We start from the raw sequence: 23,614 nt of genomic DNA, 5'->3' as shown, positions 1-23,614 counted from the left end.
TTAGAGTGATTCGTGTTTCTTGTCCTCAAAATGGATTCGTGTTATTTCCCACTTGTCTGATGACGCCGATCTCTCGGATGAGAATGCCCCGAGTCCGAAGCGGAATAAAGTTAGTAAACCACGATCACGCAGTCGGCGGCGACATGTCGATTTACGCGTGCACTCTGCGAGTGTGGCCAACTAATGGTCCATTACTGCGACTTACGCCTGGATATACTAACATCAGGCGCACTCGTCCCGATATTATAATACAGAATATAGTATATCAGATAGATTATGTGCGCGTCTTAATGATACAATCTATGATAGAATTGTTAATATCGAGGAAAATAAATGTTCCTTTATATTAATATATAGTAATAAAATATCGTACACAATTAAATAAACGAAGTAAGGCAAAAGCAAGGATGGAGCGGCCGTTTGATGACGGCATAATAGTGGTTTTGCAACCTGTAAGCCTGTCTTCACACCGAAGAGCCAATATAAGGCTCTTTCATAAATTAAGTAACAATAAGTAATTGTTGGAGGGAATTAAAGATTACCCAGATAAACAAAGAAGGTAACTAACGTTATATTTAACTAAATTTTGTCACTGTAAAAATAACTCTAACTCCGTCAAGGACTACGTCACTAGTCCAGAGGCAGAAATGAATTGCTGTTCGGTGACAGAACTAATGGAGAGTGGTCGATACGGCACCGACGCGCTAGAAGGGAAACATATTTTCATATGAATGATGTTTATTTATTTTAACCGGCCGAGTTATAAATTGTGCTGAGTAAATAGTTTAACAACACAAAGTGGAGCGCGACTCCATCGCGGCCGAGATTGCTGGAGTCAGACGTGCGCTATCGCTTCCATCTGTTCGCACTTCGTCTGCAATTAAACGAGCTCTTCGCCGGGACTCCGTGACGCCGCAAAAACACATTCCAACCTAGTTCGCTTCAGGACCGCGCTCTCTGAGAGTACAAGGGCATGTTCGGTTTAATTAGCGTGTAGACTAGTGCAATTGCTTTGCAGTAAACACGAGTTGCTCGCTCGAGAGGTACGAAGTTGCCGACCCCCCCCCCCACTGCGCACTCAGCCCGTCGATCCTGTCGGAACAGAACGCTTAATGAAATCCTGTTTCGGAGACTACTTAAGATTTGTTGAGAATTGCCGCCGAACCTGTTAACCGAATACATTCAATTGAATCTTTACATTATTTACCTTCGAAACATGTATGGATACGGGAGGTGAGTCCGACTCAGAGCACGTCCATGCGATGCATAGATCGACATAAAGTTATTTGCTTCCCTTCTCATTATAACAAGCAAACGTCTTTTGTGTCGCCGTTCATTCCTCTGCAGAAGTGCAACAATAGTGTATTGTGACGCGCCGGACGCAATCAGACGCCTCGTTACGCACGAGCCCGCCGACGCGACGCGACGCGATTCGACGCGACTCCTGTGAGTGAGACACACGCCGACACTTCGCTGTTTGAACGCGTCCTCACGTCCGACACACAGCTACGACCGCCGGTACATTGTCACTTGGAGATCTATCATTTCAATATTATTTTATTTACCCTCGCGCATATCTCCAGTTTATATCGAGCTATTAAAAATCCTTCATAAAACTGTGGACTTCACTATAATAATATTACTTTTAACTAATACAAGACGGCGCTACATCGCTTCGGACTTGATGACAAAGCAGACTTATAAAGTCTGTTAAAAGATCAAAGCTTAATTTTAATACTTGCTTCTTACTCTGTTATTGTTATTTTAATTTGAATACATATTGTATTTTTTTCTATTTTTTATTGTAGTAGGAAAACCTTTACTTGAAAATATTCAGCAGTACTCTGTAATGCGAAACAAATTGCATTCTATTTTTGCACGGTGACTTATTTTTGATCAAATTGAAATCTTTCCTAGCATCGACTTCCGTCGCCGAGTAAGAGAATATTATTTTTTTAAATATCCCATATCTTTACCGTCTCTTAAATAATAAAATACTTAGCGATTCTAAAACACTGGTTGTAGGAATCAAAACTCGTCTGATATCAGTAAATCCTTTCGTGACCCACCAGTTGAGACCGGATTGGATATATTCTGCAGCGCCGGAAACCACAAAAAATAAACATCAAATTGTAAAAATAACAAATATCGTGACAAAATTTACATTTGATAGTCGACACGATTATAATGAATGGAATATAATTAGATTTAATATAAAGGGAATATAATTAAAATTTATCAAAAGACTCTTTATTTATTTCGTTTATATAATTTTAATAATGTACCGAAATCTCTAAATCCGAGCTCATTAATTACAAGCACTTGGTGGTAGGGCTTTGTGCAAGCCCGTCTGGGTAGGTACCACCCACTCATCAGTTATTCTACCGCCAAATAACAGTACTTAGTATTGTTGTGTTCCGGTTTGAAGGGTGAGTGAGCCAGTGTAACTACAGGCACAAGGGACATAACATCTTAGTTCCCAAGGTTGGTGGCACATTGACGATGTAAGGAATAGTTAATATTTCTTACAGCGTCATTGTCTATGGGTTATGGTGACCACTTACCATCACGTGGCCCATATGCTCGTTTGCCAACCTATACCATAAGATAAAAAAATAAAAAAAAATAAGCATTAATTCAGTGAGAGGAGTCACAATAAGTGATACACTACAATAATGTATACACTTAGCTTTATTTTACTTTTCATTTACGTTACCGCTGACGCGGCGTCATCACGTAGTTATCGATAAATATATAAAGTCGTTATCTGTTTCTGAGTGTATCCCCCCTTAATCCTTCTGATCGACTCAGCGGATTATGATACGATATGCACCAAAAAGTAGTTGTTTAGTTATCATTATTTTATGAATGTTTTGAGTACGCACTATAACAATGTTTTATCCAAAGAAACAAGAGCTAAATATCACGAGTAAAACAATAATCTGAGATTGGTCTTTACTAAGCGACTGCATAAAGTGGAAACAATTGCTTTTGCAAACAGTGGAGTCAGTTAATATTAGTGTTGCTTCGTTTTCGTATTAACAAAATCAATATTTAAGAATAGCAATGTAGACGGCACTCGCTTTCCCCCTTCGTCTCGAATTAAAATGCAATCGCTTCCTATCTACTCAAGCAGAGTTCGCTCCGTGGATGCTGCGGGTAGAGAGGCTACGGAGCGGCGCTGGCGCCGGGGCCGCTTCTGCGGCGCCACCACCAGACAGCCCACGTACACTTCCACGGCGGCCTGCCCCGCGCAGACGCCCCACGCGTCCTGCGAGCGCAGGATGGTAACGTTGCGGAGGTGCCGGTTGATGCGCACCGTCGGGAACGACGAGCCCTCCTTCACCATCACCCGCACCGCCCCCGCCACACCGCCGAGGCCGCACAGCAACGACTGAAACCATACAAATTAGTATACTTCCACAGTCCTACATATGACGTCCTCGTACAAGTACACGTACATTTTTTTTTTAATTTGGTAATCTTGGTTCCTAGCTATAGTTGTAGTGATTTCTAAAGATATACTGGAGAAACAAGTGGTAACAGCCTGTAAATGTACCACAGCCACGAGTACACTACAGTAGAGGAGCTTATTCCGCCACGCTGCTCAATCAAATTTGACCCATTCAGATTCCACGTGACATTTTCTTCTCCTTTCAGTTTGGATTCGCACTGAATCCTGTAATAAAGTAATGATTACCTCGTCGATGAAGCCGCTGCACTGGTAATTGGGAATAGTGAAGCTCGAAGTTTCCTTCACCCTGTAACCCGCGATACCTAGCGATCCAAACAAACAAAAACTTATCATTAAATCGTTCTTTATTCGTACAAACTAAATCGGAGTCGACTACTATATGACATTGGGAGTGACTTTAGTTGGAATTGTAATTACTCTTTTCAGCGATAGTGGTGTACGGCAGGTTGTCCGATAAGGCGGCGGGGAACACCGCCAGCAGAGCCAGCAGCCGCCACGCGCCGAGGAATTTCAGCTTCTTGGAGAGTTGTGCCGCGTCCATGCCGGGAGTTGTGTGAGCGACTGTCGCGACCGTCGCGACTGCTGGTAGATATTGCGCGCGGCCGACAACATATATGCTCATTAGGCAACTAACACCCGTAAAATGTGCCTTCGAACATTTTGCTACGCCATAATTAGCTACACGTGGACTTATAGCTCTCTTACGCTCATTTATACATAATTGCAAACGCATAGTTATATACATACAATGTACCACGGTCTGGTAGTCTGTATGTTGAAAAGTGTTTGTTATCAAAGCAACTGGCGGTGGTTTGTGATTAAAAACTAATATCCTTAATATGACATCCATGTTGTTGGCACTGGAACGCTTTAGACAGGTCCATATTGTGACATTCATGAAATTGACTGACTCAAGGTCTGGATGACTCCTCCGACATCACAAAGACAAATGAAATAAACGCAACCAGAGTCATCATGCATTACTTCAAAAATACAAACACAATTAATCTTATATTCTATTGCTATTACTCATAAATCCAGTAAAATGCTTTAGAATTTCTTATGCGAAGGTATAAAGTATAATCCGTCGTCATTGATAACATTATTATAATTACGATGATATCATCTACCGTGTACTGCCATTGTTTGTTCATTTCATTAATTAATGATATTTTCTTTCCGAGATTGAATGAAATATATAAAATACCTTAGATAATTGCCACAAGTGCGCCGTGTCCTGCAAATACAAAGGCGGAAAATAGAATATTTCGACAACAAATATAAATGGTGTTTCAATCATTTGTGTATTGGTCTTTTATATTTTACAATTATTTACACGAATTTAGAGTCAGATAGTCTTTTGCCTGGATGCTGAAAATTATCAACAAAATCTTCTAAGTTGTATGCAAAGTCAGACAAGTACAAAATAACATTCACTTAATATTGTATTGTTTAGTTTATAATATTATATAACCTATGATTTCGAAAGTATTCCACTAAAAAGACAAATAAGAGATTTTGTTGCTTTGGAACAAAGATATCCTGGGGAAAAACTCAACAGTGTATCAACTGATTTTAATTTTTATTATATATATATATACATATATATACATACATATATACATAAATATACATATATACATATGTGTTGGTGTGATTGTGCAAAATATGAGTACATTAAAGTATTAATACCTTATTCGACACACAGCGTGTAATGGCTACATTATGCTACGGTCAGTTCAAATAATAAAGATGTTTCCTCCTGCTTTGGAACATATTTACGTAACACTTCATCGACCGGCGATAAACTTAATGAAGTTTTTTAAGGTCAGAAAAGTAAAGTTATGACGAGAACCGCGTCAGCGGCTTAAGTGAGTCGGCCGGCGCGGCGGAGTAATTAATCTTCGTCTGCACTGCCGCCATTATTACCTCCTCACCGATCCGCTGTGATTTATGAATTGTTTTATTAGCCGTAGATTACGCGGAATAAAGAAAATCAATCTCTCCTGTTTACAGAGATAAACCGCCCCGTAACGAAGCAAAATACATGAAAATTTAAATTAATTATCTCATAGATCATTTGAGCTCGCACTCCTATACTATGCTTAGATATTATTTCTGACTCATTACAATGAGAAATAATGCCGCGAACACTCTAATTTATGGAAAATAAATTTCAAGAATCAAAATATACAGAAGACTACCCGCTGCGCGGACTTCAAGTTTGATTTATTTCTACGTGAAAGTAAAATTTTATATTCTTATTACCTCAAACAAAAATAATAGTTTCTTAAAGTTTATGACAAGATTAACAAAAATAAACAAGTACATTATAGTTCAGTATGATATTGATCGGGTCGTTCAGATCACATCAGCGTTTTTCCGAGGGACTGTCACTTTGCTCCTGGAGGGACTTCAGCTGAAGCAGCGTGGAGTGGAAGCGCTCGATGTCGAGTTGCTGCAGCCTCAGTTCGCGTTGCAGCTCCTCCAGCGACAATGCGATCGCCAACCACTCAGACTTCTCGTATAATTTCTTGAAATCCAAAAAAAAATACAAAAAATTATGTTGTAGAAACTTCTTTTTCATTCGATTTACTGACTGAAGTCGATTTTGGTGTAATTCGGTTACCTTGTCCTCTTGCTTATTTGCCTGACGATTGACTTCGAAAATAATTATAAGTGAACCCAAAGAAAAAATTATGATCTCACCTGTAATGTGAATAACCTAATCATTTAAATGCGAGGAATTATTTAAGGTTAGCAAGACACCGAATGATCTACCGAGGAGGTCGCCGCCGAGGTTGACCGCCATGCGCACCGGCAGCGGCGGCGGGCGCGCGTTGGCCGGCAGCGCGACGCCCGCCAGCCGCAGCGTCCACGCGCGCGTGCTCCACTCGCACCAGTGGAAGAAGTTCGCGATGCGGATACACACGGCGACGCCGAAGCGCGGGTGGGACACTGCGTATCTCTGCCGATTGCAATGTGGGTGTGTTTATGGCGTCTCAACGGATGCCATAGATCAAAGTCAATACGAGCGAGAAGATATTCGCCAGCCATGACAATTAAATTGACACCATACATAAGGTTGGAAAAAGTACATGATTGAACCTTAATTCGTGCGGCGATGGGCGAGCTAAGCTGTCGGGCCATGAGAGTCGCGAAACGAAACATTGGGAACTGATGACCCACCATTTCTTCGGCTTCTGTGCGTGACTTCTCACTTGGACTTACAAGCTTTGTTTCAGTTTACATGTCCGAGACACGAGTGTAAGCTCATCTCACTATCAGCACCGAAAATATGTGACAGTGACATCGAGTACGGCTGTCAGTGGTTTTGGCGGAAACTGAGTACTGTCAAACAGCAAGCAGGTCTAACGTGGCACGAATAAACCTTAATATTGATGTATTAGAGATTATTATGTTTTCACTTAAAAACTACTCAAAAAAATGATTTGTTTCACAAACCAGAGGCTTTATAAATGAAAACTGTGTAACTCAAGCAGTATTTTTAGTATTGTTGTGTGTCGGTCGCCAATTATTATGGACAGTGGTGGCCACTACGCTTCAGGTGTCCATTTGCCCACCAATCATCATAACAATCAAAATACACAGGGACAGACAGCGACTTTGTTTTGACAGTTACCAAAAAATGGTTGCAACTTAAAAAATCGGTGAGCTCGAAGCATTTAATAATAAAAAAAAGATATATTAATTACAATGCAGTAATAAAATTAATCTTCATATTAAATAGCATTTAGGGACGCGTATTAGCTGCGGTTCCGTATTGAGTGTTGAGATGCGCAGCGCGCGTGCGCGTGCAGCCGGGTTTTATATGATTAGAGAAAACGAACAACAATCAGCTCGTCATTTAATTAATACTAGCGACTCGCCACGACTTCGCACGGGTGCAATGCTGACTCTTAATGTAGAGAACGTCTTTTATACTTATATACGGCTAGGTCCTTAGTAGGATAGGGTTTAGGGTTCCGTAGTCTACTATGAACCCTTATAGTTTCGTCATGTCTATCCGTCTGTCTATCCTGGCTCGTTCTCCGCCGTTTCTGATAATCCATAAATTGGTTTTTAAAATTATCGAAAAATAACTATTTTTTAAAATACAGCGAAAAGTTAATTCGAAAAAAAAAAATCGACTTCCCCAATTTAATATAACAAAAATTGCCTTGAAACCATATGGATCAAACCCCCCAGTTTCGAGATATACTATTACAAAGTTAAAATTAGAGCGTCCCCCACCCTTAACTTTTGAGATACTATTACAATAATTCTGACCGGTTTGTTCTAAATCTACTAGTACGAAAAGCAATGTCAAAAAATGTAATAAATATCCACTAAACCTTCAATACACTAATAAATTTATGAAGAATAATACGAAATCATCTTTAAAAAAAAAAACAGTTTTTTCTCAATACTCAATCGCATAATTAATTTTTCCTTTATAGTATTCTTAACCGGCAACTCATTCGAGTATATAAACACGTGGTGAGTGCCACAGAGTGATTGTGGTCTTTGTTATCAAGCCAGTGGACACATGTCCTAAAACAATATCTTCAGTCCAAACTAAGTTACGAGACCCCTTCTGACTATCGAACTCAGAGGCAATGGATTTATTTTTTGCCATTAGACATAATAAAAAAATGCTCTTAAATAATATTACATAGCTCTTTATCATATTATAGATAATGCAATTGAATTACGTAGGCATAAATAAACAAGTGTGTTTTGGCATTATTATTTGAGGTCCTTCTAATGACGACTCGCTAACAAGTTCTTAAAACTTCGTTCAAAACATCTTTAAACATAGAAGTGACCTAAAGAAAAAAACCTTTATATTAATTGACGTTTTATGTCAACAGTTTATTTTTACGCAATAAAATCGCGAAAATCATAATTATTTATTATTAATTTATTAATATTGGAATAAATGGAAATCGCGTATTCGTACACAAAGAGGCGCTGTGACTTCGGTCGCCAGCCGCTGTTCTGCGAACAGGGACCCGAGCTGTGTGACAGCATCGCAGTGAATTTCGCAGAACACAAACAATACATCTTGCGTAATCCCGTACACCAGCCCACGCAGAACACACCGTCCTTTTCAGAGGATTATATCAACACTATTCGGTCAGTCTTAATACTTCTGTAAGCGTTGTAAAATACCGGAGTGATATAAAACCTTACACATATTTTAGAGCTGAATATACAACAACTGGTGCTAATCATGCTGAAGGAGGCTGGCCGAAGGACGTGAACGTCGTGGACCCCGAGGCCACTCAGCGCTATCGGAGAAAAATTGAAAAAGATGACAACTACATCCACTGCGTCATGTCCCTGTCCTCCGTGAGCCCAACTTCCTCCTACGTCATTCATCTTTTACTTGAATATGTCTACTACGTATCGTCTAATATTAAGTGACTAACTGTAATCGTTTACTTATCTTCATTTACACAGTTGAGGACTAGACCGACTTTAAACGAAATAAATAAAACTACTTTTTTTTAATTTTACGAATGAATTCTTTTTAGGGCATGGAACATTACGTCCTTCAGAATAACGCCATTGATATGTATGGTACGTACTATGCAGAAATGTCGACGCAACCGCCTCTTGAGAAAAACAGCTGTCGCACTGTTAACGTTTACCGCGACGCGGCGGCGGGCGGCGGGCGACCGATCAGCTCCATATGTTGGCATCCAGAGGGCCACAGCTTCGCCGTAACCTACGTGGACGTCGACTTCAATCATAACGCACGAGCTCCCATCGAATCTTATATTTGGGACTTGGAAAATGCAAATTACCCCGACATTATAATTACTCCTCCCGCGGCACTCTTAGACTTGCAGTTCAACCCCCGCGATCATAACGTATTAATCGGAGGACTAATGAACGGGCAAGTGGGCGTGTGGGACAAGCGGCGCGGCGGAGTTCCTACGGTCGCGTGCGCCCCACATGTTGCGCACAGGGAACTCGTAAAGAATGTTTTATACATAAACTCCAAATCAGGCCAAGAGTTTTTCTCTGGTGGATCAGACGGTGCCTGCAAGTGGTGGGATATCCGCAATATGAGCGCCCCCACCGACGAAATGATCATGGACGTCGTGAAGTCATCCTTCGACGTGCAAAGTATGGCGACGGCCAATGCTATAAGCGTTCTTGAATATGAACCAACTATACCCACACGTTTTATGGTGGGCACTGACAACGGCCTGATCATCGGGGGAAATCGTAAAGGCAAAACACCTATGGAGAAATTACCCGCCAAGGTAAGGTGATGAAGTTTCTCAATGGCGCTGGTTTTGTCTTTGCAAAATATTTGAGTGAATTCGTTTAAATTTGTAGTATGAAGCTCATCTTGGCCCGGTGTGGTCACTGGAGCGAAATCCTGGCTTCTTAAAGAACTTTCTCACAGTGGGCGACTGGACGGTGCGAGTGTGGAGCGAAGACTGCCGCGAGTCTGCAGTGCTATGGTCATTGCCTCATCGCCATAAAATTACTGCTGCGACCTGGAGCCCAACCCGGTATTTTTTATAATTAGTTTTAATTGCTACTATGTTGAAATAAAATGCAATATTTCATTAATATACATTTTTAAAGGTCAAGAAAAGTTGTACCTTTATAAAATAATTAATTTGTTTTGGAGTTGCTATCGGTCAGGGTATGATGGCGAATTTGATAAACCTTTGTACGCAACTACGATAGACTGGATGAGAATAGGCTCTGTGACCATAATATCAGGATATAGGTAACTAACCTTAGTAGAGTTATGGTTTTATGTACGTTAATTACCTATTGCATTTTTAATTCATGCAAAATACCAGTTAAATTGAAAAACTGTAAGGCTTACTGATTACTGTCGTTACGTTTTTTACAAATAAGATAATAACAGATTATCGCTGATGCTGGTTTTGCAATGGAACGGAGTATTGGCGACGTGGGACCTGCTGCGGCGTCAGCACGAGCCCGTGCTCACCATGCAGGTCTGCGACGAGCCGCTGCTGCGCGTCCGCATGCAGGAAGCCGTGCGTATCACCCTCTATATGCGCAGTGTCGCCTGAAATTATAACTATTATAAGTCAATAATATGCGTGCGTCATTCAAGGGCACGTTGGCGGCGTGCGGGAGTCGCAAGGGTAATATTTACATGATAGAACTCTCCCAAAACATGGCTCAGTCTGACAAAAACGATAAAAGCTTATTAACCGCGGTGAGTAATCAATCAAAGGCATTAATAAGTAACTGATTACAATTAGAAACTCCTTAATTTGCAAACACTGCTGTGCAGATGTTCGAGCGTGAGAGCAAACGCGAGCGTATCTTGGAGGCTCGCATGCGAGAGTTCCGCCTGAAGCTGCGACAGGCGGAGGAGGGCAGCCCGACCGTGGCCGCCTCCGAGCTCGAGCTGGCGGTGGGCGACCGGGACCTGGCCGAGGCCGCCACCGAGTACGCACAGGTCGTCAAGAAAGAGCTCGCTTCGTTCTAGCGGTGGCGCCTCCGACGCGACGTGCCGCGAGCATGCGCTGACGTAATCGGTTTCATATATTTATTTATTTATTCAAATTTAAATCAAGGTAACACTGTATTGTTTTTTATACAATCCTGTTTATCTGGTACGACCTTTTTAATCATCGGAATGAAAGTATTATTAACTTACGAGATATATTGCCTAATTTATAAAATCGACTATTTATGATCGTTAAATATTAACTATTATTATTTATTTGCATATTCAAATATATTAACTTCAATCATAATCTATGTTTAATAATAATTAATTATAGTTATAGTAATACTATGGATTTTATTCACTTAATCATTTAAATATTAGTTTCATCATTGCATTTTATTATTTTAAAACTATTAATAAATTTAAATTAATTATTATTTGTTTTATTTTTAAGGTCTAATAATAATAAAATTATGTCCTGATATACATATCTATTTTAATATTTTTTTTATCAAATTCAAATGGAACAAAAAGGAATTAGATATAATATTATTAGCTATTTATATTTTAATTAAAATAATGTAATATTAGATGAGACATGACAAGGATTTGGTTCCAAAATAGTCGGAGAACATTCGTCATATAACAAGGTGAATTAGTGTAGCTTTCCGAAGGACATACGTCAGCCGTCAGATATCTTTTAAATTCATTGTATTTTGGCGGGAGGCGCGCGATAAGTCCTACGTATATTTTTATACTGTTCCTGTAACAATATTAGCAAAACAGAAGTTAATTACAATAACTTTTTATTAATCATTATTATTATTATTGTATACAATTTTTTTAATAATTTTGAATTTACTATCTATTTTCGAAAATTATGACTATGCGAGTTCGTTGATAATAGCTACAAAAAAATTAACGCGAATCACGCCGCAGTCAATCCAGCCAAATGTCCACTGATTCATTCACTGTTTGAGCGATATTTGAGCTGCTTGCAGTAATAAGGCAGCAGACGGCTTCTACACTTTACGGACGAAGTCACAATTACCGAGTTTTGATAACCAAGTCGGTTGATTCTATTTGTGCACAGCCGGTATCGAACGATTTAATAATTATAATTATATCTCAACGCCAATTAAAAAATACTATAATCAAGCATTTTATTATTCCGAGATTATTATTCATTTTGTTTAAATGCGTCGTAGTAATCTATCTCTGAGTGCTATAGCTACCCTATATATATAGGTTATGAGTGAAGCTATAAACAAACAAAGAACAGTCGAATCGCCCCGCAGTCGCTTCGTCCCGCTGATCCGGAACGCATAAGAGCTAAAAATACAGCGGGCACACGTGCGCGCGTGGAGCCGCGAGAATAGTCGCTTTAAAAATATTTCACGCGCAAAACTCGCGTTATTATGAAAATGAATCTGCAGCGATGACACAACATAACGGTGGAGTAGGAATATGTGACGCAGGAGAAGAGCCGACGGAACCGGCACGAATGCAAGTAATGCCCTTTTGGCAGGGCGCAGGCGAGTACGAAGCGTGCACAGCCGTAGTACTGGAATGCGTTTTTGCTCGGCTGCCGGCGCGAGAGCTGTGGCGCTGCGGCGGCGTCTGCCGAGCGTGGCGCCGCGCCGCCGGTGACTCCTGCCTCTGGCGGCACTTGCTGCTGCCGACTGCGACGCCGCACACGCTGCGCGCCCTCGAAGCTGCACAGAGCGCCGAAGAGCGAAAGGGTAGAGAACATTATCTTTGTAAAATCGCTCGCTGTTCCCCGTTGTGTCGGAATATTTTTACCCGAAACAAACCTTTTAGGAGATGCGTGGTCGTGGCGTAAGGAGTACGCTTTGGAGACTGCACGCTGGGAGCGATGCGGCCGGCTGCAGGCCCGCGGCGCGAGCTCGGTGCCGCTGCTGTGCGCGGCGCTGCACGACAACGACAGATACCTCGCCCTAGTCGACGAGGACGCACACGTTACGGTGGGTTTGCTAGTTTTCATTTGTAGCAAATTTTGAGTCCATCATTATAAATGTATATAGCACCGATCCTTCCAATTTAAAAGATGAATACTGATTACTACACTGCTAGATCTGGGAGCATATACGCTCCAAAGTCGATACAAGCATAGAGTCGGAATGGACGGTCCGATGGAACGGCGTGGTGAGTCCAGAGTGGCGCGGGGTGGCGCTCGCGCAGTGGGCGCCGCGCTCCACGCGGCTGCTGCTCGCCGGCCGGCTGACGCTCGTCGACCGCTATGAAATGATCGTTGTTCACTTCGACGGTGAGTTCGCTGTGACTTGCAACTTCCTACTCGTACTTTGAGGTGAATCAGTTGGTTTATTTTTTTTCTAAAATTAATACGTTATACGCCCCTCCTGTGAATTGCAAATTAGTTTCACTGAAGTATCATTTCACAAAAGTCGAATTTCAAATATTCGTTATTGGAACACGTTGTGTAGCCATAACATTTCACATTTCAGAAGAGTGGTGCAGCCGAATAGTCTGCCGTAGCGCGAGCGGGCCGGGGGGCGCGGGGTGCTGGGTGGATGATGATACCTTTCTGTCTTTGCGCTTACGACTCTTGGCTCCAGGGCGAGGGTGTACCACGTTATGGCTCAACGCAGCCACGCAGGTGATATAAATGTTCACAACAATTTCAGAGAGCATACATTTAAGTTTGTGAAACTGCATGAATGGAATTAATAGATTGTCAATTTTAGGAAATTTATTCAGAATACGCGGGAGTGACGACGCCCCTGCTGCGCATTTATAACGAGGCTGCGGCGCATATTTCGTAAGAGTTCGTTCTACATTATATTCCAATTGATTGAAAATTATAATATTATATGGTATATTTTCCATTACATTACATACAAAAACCAAAACTGTTTACATAATATTATGACTCCTTGCTACAGCACAATATGCCAGCAACTTGGTGCCTTAATATTCGTGACATGCTGTGTTTAATAAATGTGAATCAAATTATTTTTGCTTTAGTACAACTTTTTACAGAATATTGCATTCCAATGTGATTGCTGCGGCTAAAAAAACACATTTTAAATGAATAGTGAGCAGGTTTTTGCTTTTCTGTAAAGTTAAAAAAGTCATTCATGTTAAACCTTGCTGATTCTCTACTGAGCTACTTTATTAAGACTGTTAACTAGTATCTGCAATAATAAGCTATATTTATTACAATTTTCCATTTTAAATTTCTCTAGCTATTGACTCGTATCAAAGACTACTCCTACATGATAAAATCGTTTTGAGTTCAATACAGTTGTGTAATAGATAAACGTCAGGTCAGCAAATTTTAAATAATAGTGGCAGTGTCACGCTGCATTTTTCGGGGCCGTGGCAATCTCTCTATTATAAGTCGCAGGCGTAGTATATTGATAATAAAACAACTTTAGATCAATTCAAATGTTGATGATGTTTGTAAACTTGTGTTTACATGAAGCCTTTAATTGTTTCCATTAAACACAGACATATCCTGGTAGCAGAAGTTCCCAGTGAAGAAATCACTTACTTAGAGACTGAAACTAATGACAGGAGCGACCAAGCGAGCAGCGAACCACGTGCACCTTATTACGCCGCACTGCGACCGGTACGGCACTGAGGCGACGTCTAATGATAACATGTAGTTTTTGACTTCCTTAAGCGTTTGTGTATTAATAAACATATTAATTAAATAGAGAAAGTTCACGGAAGGTAAGAACAAGCAACGAATTCTGATAGGAGCGGGCGGCGTGGCCGGCAGCGCTCGTGGCAAAGCCCAGGCCTTGTTGATGTGGCCGCTGCCTTCTCTGGAGATGCCCGTGCTGTGGGTCGGCGACCATCTGGCGCAGCGCGTGCAGCAGCACCGCAACCGCGCGCGCGCGCCCGAGCCCGCGCCCGACGGCGAGCCGGACGAGGACGCCGTGCGCGCCCTCTGCAGCCCGCCCGCCGCGACCCGCTGTCTCCGCGCGCAAATATTTGGACTAGTTTTACATCCTAGGTACATATTTGTCAATTCATGAAATAAGTAACTCAACGCCCTAAAGCACGTATTTAAACTTATCTCAATACTTTTAATTAGATATGAGTCATTAATAAACTGGTTCTATCACGAATTGTATATTTAAGGGGAGGATGTGTATGGGCAACGACAGAGGCCGGTGTGTGGTGCGTGTCGCTGCCGGCGCTGAGGCCGCTGCTCTGGCTGCCGCGAGCTGCCACTGCACCCAACGTGGCCGAACTGCCAGCGCACTACCTTTTGCCCTGCGTCGATGATGACTACTTTGTTACGTAATTGAGAAGTATTGTTAATCGCTATATCTTATGACCACTGAATATTTGTAAAAGGCAATATTTGTACAAAAGGCAATACTTTACAACTATGTTTGTAATGGTTTCGAACTAAAGCTAAAATTTGAATGTTCAGTCCAGCAGGTTTCGGTTCGGGGCGCGTGGGCCTGTGGGCGGTCCGCAGCGGGCGCCGCGCCGCGCGGCTGCAGCACGACGCGCCCGCGCTCGCCGTGTTTCTGCTGAAGCGCGCTCGCTCCGCCCCCGGCTCGCGTCGATTGCTCGTTCTCGCCACCGATGCACTTCATGTATTGTTTATTATTTAAAATAGCCGATTCTCAGTTTAATCGAATGAAAATGAAAGATAAAGCAAAATTTTTTATATTTTATTTTATTTGTCATTGAATTATTAAAAGCACCTATTTTTCGTAATCATAGTGTATAAAATAAATAGGAAGTAATGAATCAACCGCAATATTGATAAACAGGTGTGGCGGAGCCTGGTCGATTGAGTAAAGATTCAAACATCGGCGCCGTGTTCAAGACCAACTCGTATGGCAGAGTAAGTTTTTGTGAGACAATTCCATCAATTTAAATATAGAACAATGATTAATCAAATTGAAAAAGTTAAATATTTATGATTTAATAAAAACGATTGTAGCCACCTAGATCACGCAGCCTCATAGACGTGACATGCTCACAAACGAGCGGCGTTAGTCTCGATAGCAACGCACATAATGGCCCTGCACGATGCACCTCGCGCCCTGACTCGTACCTCTTACATCGGCCGACTCGTAAATAGCAATATTAGTTACTAGACTCGTAAATTTTTTACAAATTTAAAAATATAACTCCTTTTCGTTACAGATAATACGAAGTCTAACTAGCGACAAAGAAACAGATAGAGCGCGACGTGGATCGTGCAATCCCATTAAAGTACAAAAATGCGCACCGTGCGTGCCCAAGCCCCGCCCGGCGTGCCGCGAGCCGTCTGCGGCGTGCCCGCGTGGCCTGCGCCTCATTTGTTACCCTCCGCCGGCCGGAAAGCGGCCACCGTGCGATGTGCCGAGCCCTCCTCCTCCATTATCCTGTGAAAGTAATAGAAAATATCCGGTAAATAATGATGTGTTAAACATTAACTAACTAATTTAAAAAAAAACGCTTTTTCTTCTCGTAAGTTTAATTTCAATTATATGTAGCTGTTAATTTGATAACTAGGTGCAGCTCAGGTCAACAAAAGATACTGAAGTACAGAGTAGGAGCGAACACAAAAATTTCTGTGGCGCTCAGTTGGACCGAGTAGCGATGCGGTTGGCGGCTGCCGAGCGCTGGCGTCGTTTGGACTACGAGCGCGAAGTAGCAGAGCAAACTCCACTCCCAGCTCCAGTCCCTGCTCCCTATCACCTCGTCAACGAACACGAGTGCTTGAGAGCGATAGATGGCTGCGATTATACCGTATCAAAATCACGTACTGACCATTCAACGCCGCCTTGTCCAGTGAAACTGAAGCCTACCGACAAGTGTGATATAACCCGCGGTCATCGTCTCGATCCTTGCGAACACCATCCACGCATTTTTCTTGAAATAGATCGTAGTGCGTCCAACAAATTATCTTACGATGCCGCAAAACAAAACGATGATTATAATGCTACAGGAACCTCACCTCCGAAACAATTGTCGCCGACGGGACGTTTTACAACACGTTTGCTTAAGAGCCTAAAACGAAATGATAATACTGTTTGTTCGCGACAAACATGTAAGTCAACGTCTACTGAAAAAAACTGGTGTGAGAATTTATCCCCTCCAAAAACCGTTCCTATAAGTTGTAGAGAGCAATCACTTCTTGAACGCCTACGCCAAAAGTCAGGAAGTGTGCCTGGTAAGCAATGTAACCCAAAACGTCACTTGCATTCAAAAATATGTAATGAACGTCCTTCTAAACCACATATTCCTGGCTTACAAGAAGTGACCAAACACGATAGATTAACAACTGTATTGCGCGAAAGGACGAATTTGAAAGAAGCAGGACGCGGGAGAGTGGTTACAACAGAACAAGAGTCAAACAAAAACATAAATATTGGTTCTGGTGGCCTGGAGCTAAAAGTTCCACCTAATTCCGAGGCCGTTCGAGTTCGTGTATCACTTGATTTCGAAACCGCAGATGTCGCTGCAGGTAATAGAAACCCTGTACAATTAAAGAACTTCACACCCCACGCTATCTCTTCTTGTCATAGTGTTGTAGGATCTGATTCCTGGTTATCAATAAAAAACCTTCAAAAAAAATTTTCAGGCTATCGTAAAAATGATGATTCAACAGAAATTAAAAGTCATGGGACATGCCAACGTCCAAGTAATGAAAATACATCTAATTCAAAAAAGAAACCCGAATGTAATTTGCCTCCGAGGGCTCAAAAACTGGTCGTACATACTCCTCACCCAAACACACCGACGCTACGACGAGCTTGTTCTCATTCACCGTGCGCCCCACACCCGAAGCAACCCACGCCGCAGTACATCTCGCAAAACGTTCTAACAACTTACTAGTTGATCAACACATTACAAACCACGGGAGTATTCTGTTTCAACGCGAGCACGATGATATTTTGTGTAAATTCTCAAATTTTAGATTATTAAAAATTTTAACAGAAATAGTTTTTTATTTTAATCCGTTTCTTTTTTTTTCTATTTCGATTTGAATTTTAGGTTGTTTTTAATTTCTAGTAGAAGAATGATTTTTCTCTCCATGTTTAAGATATATGACAAAAAATCGAATTATAACTCACACGGTAACAGAAGTGGCTTGCAAATTTTGGATTATATAATGTAGTTACAATTATTGTTATATTTGGAGCCGGTTTAGGATATTTGGAAGCGATAGGAGTCCCTTAATTGACACAGTATATTAACGCATAAAAAATAATTTGTAAAAAACATATTTCTTTAAGTCTGCCGTCCTAATTGAGACTACCGTAACTGCACAAAACATGATTACGAGATAATGGCGCTTAAAGTTTTTTACCGAAAATGTTATGTCACTACTATAGTTTAAAAAAAAACAATATTTTTTTTATTTCATTGGATAGTAATGACCCTCCACTTTAAAGTAGTATTAATTATAATGAGATTTAATCATTTGTTAATTTTTTAATTAGCAAATATGTTATATGTAGTTAATTTTAATTTTATAATGTTCGATTCCTAAGCTTATGCGCCGTATGTGCCGGGGATACGGTTCTTATATCAAGGAATTGATGTTACAGTGTTTAACAAAAAAACATTTCTAAATAATTACTCGTCATATAAGCGGTAACTTTACTCTTATTTACAAATCAGTAGTAGAAAAAATATTCAAGAATAAATAAAAAAAACTTTAAGAGGTTTTCTTTATAAGGATTTATGATTAAACATGAATAAAAAATATAAATTTTAGTTCTTAAGGTGGTGTTTGTCTCATATTTTTGCCATCTTCTTTCCTAGTCTCTATCACTTGGTCCTTTATATCTGTATTTGTCTTTTAACTTTTAGTCAGTCTTTCTCTTGACTTCGTGTTTCCTCTTTTTTGGACCCATGATCTTCGTTTTGGATATCATGGCATTCTCCTCATCATCTCATCTCCACATCCTCGGTTTTTTTTTGTCCTTGTCATTGCTTCCTTCCTCAACGCCTAAATGTTTTTCGTATAATGTTTTCCTAAATGTTTTTTGTAAAATAAATAAGGGCATATAAGAATTAAGATAACATTAAGCTTAGTCGTTAAAGTATTTGGTTATATCAGTCTTAGGACGTCCGTGCCATTTGACTACAACTAAAATATAATATTTTTATAACAGTAAAACGTTTGAAACGAATGTTAATAATGTGCATAACACCAAAACATAAAGGGTTTAAACAATACTTACTTTAAAATACTTAAAGTCTTATTATCACACTACTTACACTATCACAAACAAATCAAATTTGGCTATATTTACCTTTTTTGCGAACTAAAATACAATCATATTTAGCAATTACATCCAAAATACAACAAAAATATCTTCTGAATATCCCTAGAACTAAGCTAATCTAGATAACAAATATTAATTAGTTTCTCGTGTCTCACACATTCAAATAATGAACGCACAACCACCGAAATCTGGATGCACCGACTGATATGTAACTCATCCTCGCGTCTTTAAACCCATAATATTAATACAAAATATAACAGAAGTATAACTGCGTTTACGGTTGTTACATGTAGTAATATTATAAAGAAAAGATATCAAATAGGTTATCGCTCAATACATTTGACAACGGTAAGATCAAATATTCTAGTTTTCAGTAGTAAATAAGTCCGGTAATTATTACCATTACTAGGCAAACGGACCGTAAATTGTTTGTTACTGTTTTTATTTTTAGTATTAGCCTTGCACAATTAATGAATGTAGTTTAGATATCAGCGGTATATCATCTTACGGCGTTTATAATAATAATAATTCATTTATTTTCAGTCAATAATAGTACATATTTGTTAGTATACAATTTAACTTATTCTATGTTAGTATTACATAATTAATATTTATTTATTTATTATTACTAAGTTCTCAGAACATGTAGTTCAGTGAATCTCCTGTACAAGTCTGAGTCCATTCTTTCACTAATTAAATTCAAAATTTTATTCGAGCTTTCTCGAACACGCCGTACTAATGACGCTACCTTTTTGCGCATAATAGCATAAAAGTCATTAACTCCAGCATCAGCAAACATAGCTGAAGCACTGCAATGTCGAGGAAGCCAGAATAGAGCTCTAAATACATTATTGTATTGAATACGTAAGGAACTGTAGGCCTGTGTAACTGTGTAAAGTTTGCCCATAGACTGCCAGAATAGTGGTTTTGGCAATAAGCTTTAAAAAGTGTTATTTTAATTTCTCTTGTACATCTAGCAAATCTATGTGCCAACATATTACCCCGGACCGACAATGCCCTACGTTCTCTCTCAATATCTTGGTCATCACTTAATGTCTCAGTCATGATATGACCAAGATACTTGAACTCTTTAACTCGACTCAATGAAACCCCGTTTAACTCTATAGATGGTACAAGGTCAGATAAAATATGTTTCTTTTCTTTAAATATCATAAATACACTTTTCTTAACATTATGCTTCAGGCCATGTTCACATACATAGGATTCACATACAGCCAACAGTTTCCTTAAGCCACCAATCGAGGGACTCAACAGTACCATGTCATCTGCATAGCTTATATTATTTATACATATCCCATCTATATAGCAACCTACATGCAAACTGCTGAGTTCCTCGACCAATGCATTAACATATATGTTAAAAAGCCTTGGCGATGTCAACCCCCCCTGTCTTACTCCACACTGTAAGTGATATTCATCAGAGTAGCTATCTCCCCATCTTACTCTGTTGAACTGATTTTCATACCAATAACAGAAAGTATCAACCAGATCTGATGGTATACCCATATCTCTCAGCTTTCCCTACAACTTCTGATACAAGACCAAATCAAAAGCCCTGGATAAATCCAAGAAACATGCATATATTGGAGTTTTCTCTTAATGTAATATCCCACAGTATGTTTTAAACTTAATATTGCACTTTCAGTAGAGAGACCCTCACAAAAACCAAATTGATTACTATTTAAACATACAAATTTTTCAAGATGTTGATCAAGCAAACCATCAAATACTTTTGCAATTATGGTAGCCAAGGAAATAGGTCGATAATTATTTATATCAGAAGTATCATTCATTGAGTTCTTAATAACAGGTACAACAATAGTTCTCATAAGATCTGTTGGTATATAAGAGTGCCTGACACTCATGTTCATCTTATTAATAATATTAGCAACATCCTTACTAGTGAAATTAGTAGTATATATATATATATATATATATATATATATATATATATATATATATATATATTTGGTATACATTTTTATGTATACCAATATATAAAAAGAGCCTACTCCTTTCTCAAAGGCCGGCAACGCACCTGCAAGCCCCCTGGTGTTGCAGATGTCCATGGGCGGTGCTAGTCACTTTCCATCAGGTGAGCCTCCTGCTCGTTTGCCACCTATTCCATAAAAAAAAAATTAACGAATGATCAAGCTTATTTAAACATTTTAAGCATAACGAAAGTAGGCGATCTTACGGTCTTTAAATTTAGGAACAAACATAAAAATATGTAATTACGGCGCTTATGATAAAAATTATCTCGGTTTATGTAAATTTTATCAAAAACATCACTAAGAAGAGATTGCAGATCTCAACACGCTGATTCCGAATCAATTATTAACTCATTTTTCATAAAAATGTTAGTTACGGTCATCTCAGTTAGGAGGGCAAAAGTATTCTCAAGATATATTTTAGGGTTTTCTTGGCTGACACCGATTCCAATAATATAACAATAATTGGAAAATTCATAACATAATCGTAAGTCAACTTTTAAGTAGTCTAATATTTTTCATTTCATTTTACATAGGATAACCCTAAAAATTATTTTGACTACGCAATTATTTTTATTACTTTTTAGTGTAGTCATTTTATAAACTATAATGTACCACCCTCGAAAGTTTCTCATTAAGTGACAATATTGCAACTTGCCAATTGTTTCTGACTACAGCGACAAAATGAATTCCCAAATGATTGTCAATAATTCCAGTTACTACTGTAACACAGAATACCATATTCCCTAAAAAAGATCAAGCAATTATCATCGATGCTTTAGTAAACGTACAAATCAAAGATTATGCTCAAGCTCTAGGAAGAATAATCGACCCATCCCAAATCCGTTTTTTGTTAAGAATATCAAATAATAGAATTTGTATCTACGTTTCATCAAAGTTTATTGCGTATGAGATCATTGACGAAATAAAATATCTCACAATTCAAAATCAAAAACTACCCATCCGACCACTGATCAGCAGAATTAAACGTATCATCATATCCAATGTGTGTTCCATCATGCCACACACTGAAATTGAAAAGAAACTACTAGAAATGAATATCACGCAACAATTACTTATTTCTTTCCTGTGTGCTGGCTTTAATGAAACAGTAAAGTAAAGTAACAGGTTACAAGCATATTCTCAGTTTTCGAAGATAAGTTTACGTAAATCCTGAAGATTTCAGTCGACTTCTAGAAAATATCAACAACATGAATGTTCTTAACCAAAAAACACTGGACACTACGGAGACACCAATTTTCAAGCGCCCACACCCACCCACTGAGTCTTCAACTACAATCGATTTTATGGAGTCCGAAGCAACAAAAGAAAACAGCAACGAAGACAGTGACGAGGACTCAGATGGTAAGTCGTCCCAGTCCAGCTTAGAAGACGCTTACAAACCCAAGAGTGGAAAGAAAGTCAAAAGAACACATAACGATCTAGCATTAATCAACTAGGACCTAGTAAGAAACTTTACATCTATCTCCGGTAAAACGTACCCACTATCCGGAAAACAAGATAATGAGTATCTCACACACACATATGGAGTTAAGGATATATCAGAAGAAATTGGTGCCTTGATTGAAATGCTTAATGACTTGATACCGATCATTTCACTTGGCAGTATTAAAAACAGACTCTCACGTATCGGAAGTAAACTAAAGACCTTAAAAAAGTACATAATTATATGCGTTCTTTCTGAATCTTGTGTATCCAAACTCTTGTAGCCAAACAACGAATTCCGACCTCTAGTCCTAAATAAAATATCTAACACTTAATATAATTGCCCAGAATCAAATTTAAATATGCAATAAACAATAATTTCTATGACTTGGACTCCACTTCCAGCGCCACCTAATTTAAATTGAAGGCAATATATATTTTATACTAGTAGTTGCCCATGGTATCACTCGCGTTTAAAGGTGCTGGTCGTCAAGTCTTTCTTCGAATTTTCTTTCATCGAATTCTTGTCAACGTTCAAGTGAAGGTAAACATGTAAATGGGCGCTCGACCGTGCTGCCATCTGATGTCAATGTATGCAACAGAGCATACAGAAATATATTTAATGGATGCGCACTGTGCCGCCATCTATTATCATTGTACGTAACAAATAAAAATAAAACTTGTAATTTCCGCCCCACTTCATCAACTAAATTCAAAGTGAGTAACAAAAAAAAAAAATATTGTGTACATTTAGCTATAAAGTAAGTAAAATGTAGAATAATAAATTTTAATTAAGTAATTAAACTCAATCTTAGAAAATACCTAAGTAATATAACTTTACGTAATTAAATTATTTTGGAAAGTCGAATGTAACGAGCAAGTCATTAAAATGGGTTTTGTACCACTGGCGTTAAGCCTATGATTTTCGGACAGAATTATTACAATAAATAAGAAATGTAATAAATTTAGATGTAATAGAAGTTATAGC

At 39.3% G+C, this 23,614-nt stretch overlaps 4 protein-coding genes across 6 annotated transcripts; 2 read left to right on the top strand and 2 right to left on the bottom strand.

The window, feature by feature from the left end:
- Positions 1-2,941: 2,941 nt before the first annotated feature.
- Positions 2,942-4,115, bottom strand: LOC124531285. Its single transcript, XM_047105796.1, has 3 exons — positions 3,893-4,115; positions 3,701-3,777; positions 2,942-3,394 (listed from the first exon to the last, which is right to left on the bottom strand). Exons 1-3 carry the CDS (start codon positions 4,095-4,097, stop codon positions 3,125-3,127), a joined length of 552 nt encoding a protein of 183 aa, XP_046961752.1. The 5' UTR covers positions 4,098-4,115; the 3' UTR covers positions 2,942-3,124.
- A 1,731-nt stretch (positions 4,116-5,846) lies between these two features.
- Positions 5,847-6,749, bottom strand: LOC124530897 (putative OPA3-like protein CG13603). Its single transcript, XM_047105263.1, has 4 exons — positions 6,584-6,749; positions 6,257-6,443; positions 6,105-6,184; positions 5,847-6,008 (listed from the first exon to the last, which is right to left on the bottom strand). The coding sequence occupies exons 1-4, from the start codon at positions 6,665-6,667 to the stop codon at positions 5,847-5,849; spliced, it is 513 nt and encodes a 170-aa protein (XP_046961219.1). The 5' UTR covers positions 6,668-6,749.
- Positions 6,750-7,996: 1,247 nt separating this feature from the next.
- On the top strand, positions 7,997-11,055 carry LOC124531276 (dynein intermediate chain 3, ciliary-like). Its single transcript, XM_047105785.1, has 7 exons — positions 7,997-8,614; positions 8,683-8,830; positions 9,016-9,753; positions 9,830-10,008; positions 10,377-10,509; positions 10,590-10,694; positions 10,773-11,055. The coding sequence occupies exons 1-7, from the start codon at positions 8,418-8,420 to the stop codon at positions 10,968-10,970; spliced, it is 1,698 nt and encodes a 565-aa protein (XP_046961741.1). The 5' UTR covers positions 7,997-8,417; the 3' UTR covers positions 10,971-11,055.
- A 1,121-nt stretch (positions 11,056-12,176) lies between these two features.
- On the top strand, positions 12,177-17,867 carry LOC124531406. Of its 3 annotated transcripts, XM_047105988.1 has the most exons (12): positions 12,177-12,676; positions 12,756-12,919; positions 13,029-13,221; positions 13,421-13,572; positions 13,661-13,734; positions 14,427-14,547; positions 14,636-14,937; positions 15,066-15,227; positions 15,364-15,532; positions 15,713-15,786; positions 16,092-16,337; positions 16,443-16,484. In XM_047105988.1, exons 1-10 carry the CDS (start codon positions 12,373-12,375, stop codon positions 15,734-15,736), a joined length of 1,665 nt encoding a protein of 554 aa, XP_046961944.1. In that variant the 5' UTR covers positions 12,177-12,372; the 3' UTR covers positions 15,737-15,786; positions 16,092-16,337; positions 16,443-16,484. The 3 variants fall into 3 exon arrangements, with proteins under 3 accessions (XP_046961944.1, XP_046961946.1, XP_046961945.1); XM_047105990.1 differs by lacking the exons at positions 12,177-12,676; positions 12,756-12,919; positions 13,029-13,221; ... (5 more) ...; positions 15,364-15,532; positions 15,713-15,786 and adding exons at positions 15,866-16,018; positions 17,515-17,867 and having other exon boundaries at positions 16,443-17,397; XM_047105989.1 differs by lacking the exons at positions 12,177-12,676; positions 12,756-12,919; positions 13,029-13,221; ... (5 more) ...; positions 15,364-15,532; positions 15,713-15,786 and adding an exon at positions 15,866-16,018 and having other exon boundaries at positions 16,443-17,867.
- Positions 17,868-23,614: the final 5,747 nt, after the last annotated feature.

The sequence above is a fragment of the Vanessa cardui genome, chromosome 7 (assembly GCF_905220365.1).
Source record: "Vanessa cardui chromosome 7, ilVanCard2.1, whole genome shotgun sequence".
Taxonomy (NCBI): domain Eukaryota; kingdom Metazoa; phylum Arthropoda; class Insecta; order Lepidoptera; family Nymphalidae; genus Vanessa; species Vanessa cardui.
Note: the sequence above shows the minus strand (reverse complement) of the source record. Positions and strands in the feature narration are given on the sequence as shown.